Consider the following 10,844-nt stretch of genomic DNA (forward strand, 5'->3'; position numbering starts at 1 on the left):
TGGAGGTGAATCCCATCCTCCATCCTTTGTAGGCCTTTTCTTTTTAGCCTCAGGAGGTCTGCTAGATCCCTGGAGGGCCAGGGGGGCTGCTGTGACCTTGCTGCCTTTCCTCCGAGATGGAATAAAATTGGCTTGTGCATTGAGGATCTCTCCCTCGAGGAGCAACCACTCCTCCTGAACTCCCCTCTCCCTGGGGTTGTGCTCCCTTAGGGCCTTACTGACAAGCCTCCCGAGCTTATCGAAGTCAGCTTTTCTGAAGTCAAGGACTTCAGTGTTGCTGACTGACTTGCCAGCTTTATGGTGGATGGTGAAGGTGATCAGCTCGTGTTCAGCTTCCCATCGATCACTAGGTCACCGATTAGGTCATCCCCAGTAGCCAGTACCAGGTCGAGCAGCGCTTTACCTCTCGTTGGCCCGTAGACTTCTTCAGTCAGGTAGAGGTCATCCGCGCATGATAGGAAGCTTTGCGACTGCTCAGATTTTGCTGAGTGATCCTCCCACGAGATGTCTGGGTAACTGAAGTCACCCGTGACAACCATGGTCCTGAAGCATGCGGCCTCAGACAGTTCCTGGGCAAACTCCTGGTCAAACTCTTGACTTTGGGTGGGAGGTCTGTAGTAGACTCCCACCGTTGTGCCCCCTGTGCCGTGTTTCCCACCGATTGTAACCCAAAGGGTCTCTAGTCGTCCACCCTGGTCACCAAGATCAGCTTGCAGGGACACGTAGCTTTCCTTAACATAGAGAGCTACACCTCCACTCCTTTTATCTACTCGATCCCACCTGTACAGGGTATAGCCATCAATACCCATGGTCCAGTCATGGGTGGAATCCCAGCAGGTCTCCGTTATCCCTGTGACATCATAATTATTTGTGTTAAGCAGGAGGACGAGTTCCTCCTGCTTATCTCCCCAAGCTCCTGGCGTTTGTGTACAGGCAGGTAAGTGTCACGTTGGGGGCTCTTGCCTTGCCCAGATTGTGGCAGGGGTGGGCTCCCTTAAGTGCCTTGGCTTGCTGGCTGTGCAAGGGTTGCTCAGCGGCCCAGCAGTGGCAGTAGTCCCCCCGTCCCCCAATAGGCTTCGTTTAAAGCCTGGTGGAGTAGGTCAGCCAGTCTGGCTGAGAAGAGCCTCCTCCCCAGGGGGGAGAGGTGGAGGCCATCTCTTCCCAGCAGCTCGATGCCTCTCTCGCCAAAGAGCGGGCTGTGAAAGCCTTCCCGATGACACCAGCGCTGCAGTCTTTGGATTCTGGGAGTTACTGTGTGTTATATTTAGCTTCTCCAGCACATGGGTGTCTAAAGTTATTTGTCTAAAAATCTGCATCTCGTTCAATGTGTTTGGGCAGAGCTTTTGTTCAGCACGTGTGCAGAACCTTGAACAACTTGATTGGAAGCCTTTTTTTTTTTTTAGTTGGACTCCAACTTTGTCAAATCACAAAAGCATTTTTGAATACCAGCCACACACTGTTGCAAGAAAGATGATACCTGGCTAGGATGAAGATGCTATAATTGAACAATGTTGCAGATTTAGATGGCAGACTGCATTTTCCAGACATTCATGGTGGAGCATCTGTAACTGGGCAGAATAACTCTTTCTTCTTCTTTTAACAGCATCAATATAACACACTCCATTTTCAGGGTACTGAGCATATGTTAATATTAAATCATCTCATGTGATAGAAAAATTGTGCACCTTAAATTTGGACTATTTTAGATAGGTTTAAGTGATAGTACAAAAACTTTGTTGTTAGGACCAATTCGGATTTGGAAGTCAGAAGATCTTGGCGCTCAGCCCAGGATTCAATAGAAAAAGACCATCCTACCTTTTCCTCACAAGAAATTATTTTTGTCAACACAAAGTACTGTTGGAATATAACTGTATCAATCTTTCCTTAATGAACCAAAACATAAACAACTTTGTATTTTAGAATAATTATGTATGTGCAATGAAAATTTAATTTTATACAGCATTTTATGTTGTATGCCTAAAATTACTTTAACTTTAGAACAAACTATGCAACGTGTTAAATCTATTTTGATACATCTTATAGCACATTGTAAGTTCAAATAATTGTTACAAAATAATTTGTATTGACTTTCAGAATATCAGAGGATTTGACTTTTTTCCCCCTTGTATTGGAGCTTTTGCTTATTATTGGCTAATATTTTTTACCGGTTTTTTTACTTTGTTTTCCCAAGGAAAGAACACACTTATTGTATTCTTAATTGCTTCTTTACTTATAAAACACATAACTCTTACTTTTGCTAATTCCGTACTTTATTACTATTATTCTGTGCATTATTACTGTTTCATAGTTGTTTTCAAATTACATTTATAATACTGGCAGCTCAGTGACTGAAGTGCATGACTTATTTTAGATTTTGGATAATGATAATAGTAATAACAAATTCAGAAGTCCTTAATGTATTCAGGATGATAAATTCCATCAAATGTATGCTCTGATATCACTTGAGCGCTTTTGGAAACATTCCCCTTAAAATTTGTCATCAGTTCTTACCATTTGTTCTTCAAGTATAATCATGAATGTTGATTAAATTATTATATAATCAAAATATGTTTAAAGCAGGATTTTGTAAGGATACTTGCCATGTGTGTTTTTCGTTCAGAATAAAAATGTACAATATTCTGCTTGCTTCCATGCAAAGGGTGAAATCAAAATTGCTGTTTCTATAGAAGATGAAGCCAACAAAGACCTGCCTCCTGCTGCTCTGCTTTATAGGCCAGTTCGTCAGTATGTTTACGGAGTCCTGTTTAGTTTGGCAGAAAGCAGAAAGAAAACTGAAAGACTTGCTTTTAGAAAGAACAGACTTCCACCAGAATGTATGTACTATATGATCCATTCTTTATTTTCTTTAGACATCCATAATCCTATGTACATATTTTAATATAACTGAAAGTAAGATTAATTATTATTTCATTAATGAAAATATAACAAAATTTTAATGTTTGGTAAGACGCAAGTGGCAGATTTTAGACTTCTCAGGTTTTTTTGAGTGTTGTTTTTTTAAATCCTGATGTGCTAGGTTCAGTCCATGTTAGAACTTAAAGGGTAAGAGATCCCTCTCTCACATTTCCTGTATTTTTTCCCTGTACTCATCCAAAAACTGTAGTGTGATAAATACTGATTAAATAGACAGGTATGTTCTTTTATTTTTCAAATGTGAATCTGTGAAAACTTAGTTCTGATTATACTACCTTGATCAGGTATACTGATTCAGGGATAGAGCTAGCAAAAGAAACTTTCTTTTGAGTGAATGTGCTTCAGGGTCTGTGTTTTAATAAAATCAAGAAAAATGAATACCAGTCCTGTCATTAATCAAGTATTCACATTTTTGTGTCTGTGGCTACCAGTGATTCATTTCATTCCAAAAAATTCCAGCTCCTGGCACCCTAGGGTCATTTTATGAGGATTGGTTTTCTTAATGTGAAACACACAATAAAAAATGGTTGAATTCTACAAGGGGTAGAATTCAAATATGGACAGACTATCACATTTAACTTTTAGAGGGTGGGGATTTGCTGTGAAACTGCTAAAAGCAAGTGAAAGCTAAGTTGGGGCAGCTTTGTCCAAATGAAGTTGAGCTAAATTGTTCTAGTTTAGCTTTTGCTTACCACAGGGTAATTGTAGGGCAGCACATAGTTAGCATGTGCCAGATGTTCTGTTGTTGGTTAGCTTGCTTTATAGACAACTGATCAAAAATTAACCTAAAGAATATTAGAGAAAAATAGAGCATTTGGTATTAAGCAAGTTGCTCCATAGAATTGTTTTTGAGCCACTTAGTTCCATCCTTTTCTTCACTTAAATTGCGCTACCTTTCTGCTCCAACTCTGGAGAGGTAAATTCAAATTGACTTTAAGTGTAATATTTTCAATGTTTTTATTAACTCAGCTATAAACCATAACCTTTTTGCTTCTACCAGCATAAAATATAAGATTCTTCAAGTCATATAATCATTTCTCTATCTTTAAAAAAAAAATGTGAGGAATTCTAATGCAATAAAGTTGTGCATATTAAGTTTATGACAGTAACACTCCAGTTCCCCAATTGTGGTTGGAACTATTACTGTATTAGGTGAATTAACAAACAGCACATACTAAAAGTAGTTTGTAATTAAGGAAAGAACCTTATGGTCAAGAGAAGTCTTGTTTGCAGCTCTGCCTTGGACACTACTGTAATATCAGTAAGAAATTATATGGCTTTGTGGTCCCTGTACCAAAGACCTGCTAGTCATAAAGCCAAAGTGTAGATAAAAGAATATACCATATTTCAAAATGCTTAGGATATTGATAAGAACATTAGGCAATTTTGAGCTAGAGTCATTTTAAATCCTGATGTGCTAGGTTCAGTATATTATATTGGAACTTAAAGGGTAAGGTTCCTCTGTCCCGGTAGCAGTTGCATGGCAAAAGACGGTGAATAAAGATAAGCAGTGTATATTGTGAGAGGGTTGTTTAGGAGAAGAGAGAAGAAAGGGGTGAGTTAAAAATTGGTGACCAGAGATTGTTAACCTGTTTAAGATGTCCTAGAAATTTAGAACATTCACTGTTTAAAAAATGAATTATTAAAAAGCATACAAATGAAGAGCTAAGGCAACTTTTATGAAATAATCATTACTATTAGAGTTCATAAATTCAATTAATGACTGTTGATGTGTTTAAAAAAAAATGCCATTTTTCTTCTACCACCCTTAATTCTGACATGTTACACAAAGTTGAACTGTCAAAATATGCTTTCTTTCAATTAAGTTTTGTATAGTCAAGTACACATAGAAATTGTAGGTATATTTAGGAGTTCACGAGTATGTGAGGAGTCTCAGTTGTGAAATCTGACATGAAGCATTTACCGTTCATTATTGTCATAATGTACAAACTGTAGAATAATGAAACTTCTGACTGACTGCCATGCTTTTTAAATGATGGTATTTTTAAATATGATGTTGACAAGGTCAAAAAATTCTGTTTAATGCAATTAACACACCCAACAAACCCATGTAGTGTTTTTGACTCAAGTGCCTGTATAGATCCCACTGTATCGTTTTCACACACTCTAAAATTCACATTTTAGGCAGAGGGCAAATATTTCAGGCAGAGGGCCACATAGCAAGTTTTGTCAAGCTGTTGAGGGCTGCATGGGTAGCCTTGCCCCTTGACAGGTGCCCCTCCCCCTGGTTGCCATCTTGAGACCAGAAGTCCCACCCCCTAATCCTTGATCTTTGCCACCAGAAGTCCCTCCCCTTGCCCCCAGAAATACCCCTTTTAGCAAGGGGTTTTGCCATCTCAGAGCTAGAAAAATACCAAATTATTTTCTAAAAATCAAACATATGCAATGTTCAGTAATTTGGTGTCAAAAATATTTTTGTGCTGATTTACATGTGTTTTTGTAGTGTACAGAGGTGATGCACAGTAGCTTAAAATGAAGTCTTACTCTTGTATACTGTGGGGGGCATGGTGGGTAGGTGTAGGTTTGTGTGGGGAGTTTGTGGAGGGGTGGATAGGTAGGAGTGTGGTTATGTGGGGTGTGGGTAGGTACGGTGTTTGTGGGGGGAAGGGTGGCTGGGGGTGTGGAGATCTCCGTGTATGGCATTGTGAGGGGATGTATGGTGGGGTGTGCTTGTGGGACTGCCCTGTAGGCTCACATGCATGCTGTGCCACACTCACATACTTCCTCCCTCCCACTCCTGGCCCCAGGGTACTGGTGCAGCCCTGTGCTCCTGTAGCCTGGTGGTGTTGCCCATGGCCACGTGGTGCAGGAGCAAGCGTGCAGGGAAGCAGTGAAAGCTGTGGCAGGCAGAGGCTTCTGGGGGGGGTAGGAGGGGGTTGGGGGTGGTGGGGTTCCTGGATCCTGCCAGCTTCCCCTGGGTCCTACTGGCCCTGGCTCCTGTCATCTCTGACAGGCAGCCAAGAGCAGATAAATATTTTCTAAACTTTTTAGGTGCCCTGCAGGCCAGATAGAATGGCTTGGTGTGCCTGATCCAGTCTGGGCGATATTTTGCCCACCCCATCCTACCACATGAGACTAATCTTTTGAATAATGGTAATGATTGGGTTGTGCTTGTGTCATGTGTGTTCTCATACAGTGTACCCGAGGACAGTAAGAGCAGAATGAGCTCAGTACCATGCTACTGCCCATGGCAGCAAAATCTACTTCTTTTGTATAATTATGGAAATCTATTTTTATTCAATTTTAATCCAATCTTACCCTTCTTTTAATTTTGTATTGGGCACCTCTCTTCATGGCAAAATGAGAATGTTAAAGCCTTCAGGTTTCCTTTCTAATTCCATTTGCTGACCAGCCCACCTATTCTCTGTTTTGCTTCAGGGAAAGTTATGTGATATTCTGCTTTTTCACTCATTCCCAATAAGAACATGAAAGCACAGGGGGTCTCATCTGCTGTTGTAACCCCTGAAATGGTGTATTGTGGCATGACAAACCCTGAAGAGAGAGACTAGATTTCCAAGACCACAGCTAAGCCTGGGGAAGGCATTTTGCTTGTCAGCACACACAATTTTAGTGTCAATACTGACAACATCTCTTCAGTGTCAGGAAAGTGTCTGCTGTTGAAGATCAGGGCTGCCCTCTCACCAAGGGCAGGAATTCTGACCACCAAGATAAGCATAATTCTTAGCAGTTTCTTCCCATGTGGAGAGGCTCAGATCATTGATTTCCAGAGTTTAAGGCACTAAGCATGCTCACTTAGTAGCAGACATTAACCCTGTCTTCTGCTCAACATGAAAGAAGCACACTTTTCTTTTGATGCCAAGCCTGAACATCTAGTAAGTGTCTGAGACTGGCACCAATATGAACATTGCGAACAAAATTAACTTTTGTATTGTTGGTAGGACTTATATAGAGGTTACTGCAGATTCTATTGTGGTGGAGGTGTAACCATATTTCCAGTTGCTGTCATTGGCATTGACATTTCTGCACCTTCCACCCATGCATGTTTCTTTCTGCTTAAAATAGGCACCTGAAAATTTAGCATCGCTTTTTAATATCTGTTCTTTGACATGACTGGTTAGTAACCGGCTATCGGTATCGGCCACAAAATCTTTATTGGTACACCCCTAATCTTATCCTTTTACTTTGTTTAGCATCTAAAAAATATACTATATTTTCGGTATTTGACATAATGTTTTGCTAAATTTGAAAGCACTAAAACAATTTATGAGAGAGATAATTGCCCGAATGCAACCAATATGGCAGTACAGAAAACATGAAGCTCCGCTTGCCAGATTTCCTTATAGACAAACAATTTGTCATCTGGGACTGTGCACTTGGACTTTATTCTGGTTCCAAAAAGAAAAAAAAGTTAAGTATATTTGTCTCTGAATCTTGCTGATTAATTTTATTGTGTAACAGTTATGCGTGCTTTTAAGTATGTGTGCGCTCTTGCACATGGTCTCTTGTAGTGTAAAAAACCCAAACAGGAACATTTTGAAATTGGGCCAGCTGGTTGAAAACTGGAAAAGAATGTGGTTTTTTCACCTGTAAGAGCTTTCAATTACAGTAATGGAAAGGACATGGAAGATTTTTTTCAGACAGATGTGTGTGCTTTCAGTTGACAGTGTCTTTTTTTTATACAGATGGCTGAGATTTGTAGGATATCTCTAAATTTGCAGTTAATTATTAATTTATTGTGGTATTATAGTCAGAAGGACCTATTTTGACAGGAGAGAGAGCCTTTGAAGGCAAAACAAAGTTATGATGAAAAATAATATGCAGCCATTTTCCTTTTGGTAATTACCTCCTAATTTGTGCATATAGAATTTCCAGGTGGACTAATTCTCCCTTACATTTAATTTACCAAGATGATGATACTATTTCCTGTTTATTCTGAAGTTAGAATAATCTCTTACAAAGATGTTTCTCCTTTATTTAGACATCATTTGAAGTTTAGTGCTTCACAGATTTGGTTCTGAACCTCATTTGTCTTCGGTCAGTGGCAAGATCTTCCGGTCCCACCAGATCTTGCCAGTTCAAGTGTAATTACACATAAGTATTTAAGTTGTCTTCCTTTAAATATCTGAAGTGAGTTTGGCCAGAGATTATTTACTATTAAAATGAGGTAGATAGGAGTAAATTATAAATCATACCTCAACCATTATTTCTTCAAAAGTTTTGTGCCAGAGACAGATTTCCTCATTGCAGTGCCCACTAAAACACTGAGGTCAGATGGCTGGAAAGCAAGTAATATTGTAAGTCCTAGGCTTGCGTGAACATAAAAAAATATTACACATAAGAATATTCTCTTAGGAGTTGAGCACTTTCAAGTACAGCATTCTGGGACCTTGGCCAGGAAAGAGCCAAGCCATACAAGTCACAGTGTTCATAACCTGTGTTTAACTTAATGCAAGTCAATGCACTTAATGCTCGCTGATACTGAAAGCAGTTGATACATCTAATGTCATCATAGGCATCTGATCACTATTCACTGCTTGTGGGGGTCCTTCCTGTGTTGCATCCAGATTGACCAGGCCTAGGGAGATCTAATGTAATTTATTTATTATGATTATTCTCATAATCCTTTAAAGTCACTTAACCAAGAAGAGCACATTTGAGCAGTTACTCCTGACTCTGAAATATATTGGGTGACATTTTTAAGTTTTCCTCCACAAACCTAAAGGTTAGTCTAACGTTGAGGTTTTAGAGCATAGTTTGTAGCAATTCCTAGCCAGCTGTATATTCTCATACAATAGTAAATACAGTGTTCGATATGCACATTTATGCATATGGCATATACTGCACATAAATGAGTGTGCACAAAAATGTCCTTTGTGCAGTGGGCTGCTCCCTGACAGTGGTGGCTGCAGCTAATGCCTCTTGCTTCTGGGAGGACCATACAGTAGATAGTTGCTCTCTGTATAAGTCCTTTTATTTTGGGATCTGTGGCTTCAGGGATTCTTAGGTTAAGCCACATCTGTAGTTCATACAGGTTACTTTGGGGGCTAGTGAACTGCTTTCTCATGGTTCCCTTGAGTGCATTCATATACTGGAATTAGACAATGGAAGGAAGACAAAGGATGCTGACAGTGGATGCCACTGACCATCTAAACCAGTGGTGCTTAACTTTCTGGCTAGAACTTTGGAACAGGATAGGATCAACGCTTTGAGAGTCCCCAACATTGACTTTGGAGCCTGTTCTAGCTGTCCCAGTACTTGCACCTCAAGCACTAAAGCAGTCACCTGCCACCACACGGAGAGAACATAAACAGAGTGTGTATAGTCAGACATAACTTGGACATTTTCAGAATCACTGCTCTGCCATGTAGTGCAGAATTACCTGAACTGAAGCTAGCCTGACTTTGGAAGCAGTCTAACTGTGGCACTATGGATCTCAGTACGCAACGTAGCAGCTTTCAGTACTCGTGCTAGGTCATTGACAGCTGGGGTCTGCAGTGCAGACATGCCTAAAATGAAGTCTTGGAAAAAGGACAGCTGAACGTTGTTCCTAAGCAATTGAAGAAAACCATGTCTAGCATTAGTCCAGATACCAGTAACTATGATGAAGCCAAGTGTTTGAGAAATGCATTGAAGGCTTTAATACAGGCATACCTTGGTAATATTGCGGGTTCGGTTCCAGACCACCGCAATAAAGCGAGTCACACGAATTTTTTGTTTTCCCAGTGCATGTAAAACTTATGTTTATACTATTCTGTAGTCTATTAAGTGTGCAATAGCATTATGTCTAAAAAAAACAATGTATATACCTTAATTAAAAAATACTTTATTGCTAAAAAATGCTAACCGATGGAAAAATGGCACCGATAGACTTGCTCGACGCAGGGTTGCCACAAACCTTCAATTTGTAAAAAACACAATATCTGCGAAGCGCAATAAAGCAAAGCGCAATAAAACAAGGTATGCCTGTACTGCTAACTATATATGCCCTGGACTTAGCAACTAAATCAATGCGACATTTGGGAGAACAATACTAAAATCACTGTTAAACTGATGATAGTGGTTAGGGATGTTGGGGCCCTGGGCAAAAGAATCCTTTGGGGCACCTTCGAGCAGCTTTTTTCCCCCCACGACACACCTAAATAAAAAAGCACTGCGGCTCACCGGATACCGGGGGGCGGGGGGGAGTGGCCACTGACAGGCAGGTTTGGCATGTAGACAGCTAGATGGCATTTTGGGCTGGAGCCACGCTTCCTCTCTGCCTGTGTCCACAGCAGCAGCAGGTGGGTGGTGTGGCTCCAGCCGGGTGGAGGGGGGTGGTGCAATTACCATTTTAACCATTTTACACAGTTGTATGCAAGCATGAGATGGCACAGGTATTTATGACAAGCACTGCCATTATTACAGCTCTGAGTTTGTGTGTGTGGGGCACATGCATATCTGCTATGTGATCCACACTGCCAACAGAATTGTGAAGAATCCTCATAACTGTAAATTTAAACGGGCATTCTTTTCAGCTTTGTTTCTATGGCAGATAAGGGTGTGCAAAGCGGGCCCTATTCAATTCGGGTTTGGATTCAGCCCAAATCAGGGACAGTGATTTGATTCATTGATTCAGATCACTGTCCCTAATTTGATTCGGGTTAATACAGATCTGAAGATTTGATGCTGATTCAGAGAATAAGCGATTTGGGACACAGACACAGCTTTAAAAGCTTTTTTTCTACATACCTCAAGGTAGCAGCATGGCTTGGGAACGCTGTGATTCTGGGTGGATGGAGCGTCCCACAGGAGTGCAGGGGGGGCCCTCCATGTGCTTGGCGGCAGACCTGGAAGTGGACTGGAAGTACTTCCAGGAGCACATGAGGAGGCCCTTGGCTCGGCAGTCGGCTGTGGGTGCCCCCCCAGACCCAGGAGGCACCAGTCACCAA

General features: G+C 40.8%; 1 protein-coding gene across 4 annotated transcripts in view; it reads left to right on the forward strand.

Annotated features, from left to right (window-relative positions):
- The window catches only part of FAM120A (family with sequence similarity 120A), an 84,193-nt gene that overhangs the window by 50,917 nt on the left and 22,432 nt on the right, over nucleotides 1-10,844 (forward strand). For all 4 annotated transcript variants that reach the window (XM_019536944.1, XM_019536940.1, XM_019536942.1 and 1 more), the window contains one exon: nucleotides 2,660-2,834. In XM_019536944.1, the coding sequence (XP_019392489.1) occupies nucleotides 2,660-2,834 (175 nt within the window). The remainder of the gene's footprint in view (nucleotides 1-2,659; nucleotides 2,835-10,844) is intronic.

Source organism: Crocodylus porosus, unplaced genomic scaffold (genome assembly GCF_001723895.1).
Source record: "Crocodylus porosus isolate Cpor-Errol unplaced genomic scaffold, CroPor_comp1, whole genome shotgun sequence".
Classification (NCBI taxonomy): Eukaryota; Metazoa; Chordata; order Crocodylia; family Crocodylidae; genus Crocodylus; species Crocodylus porosus.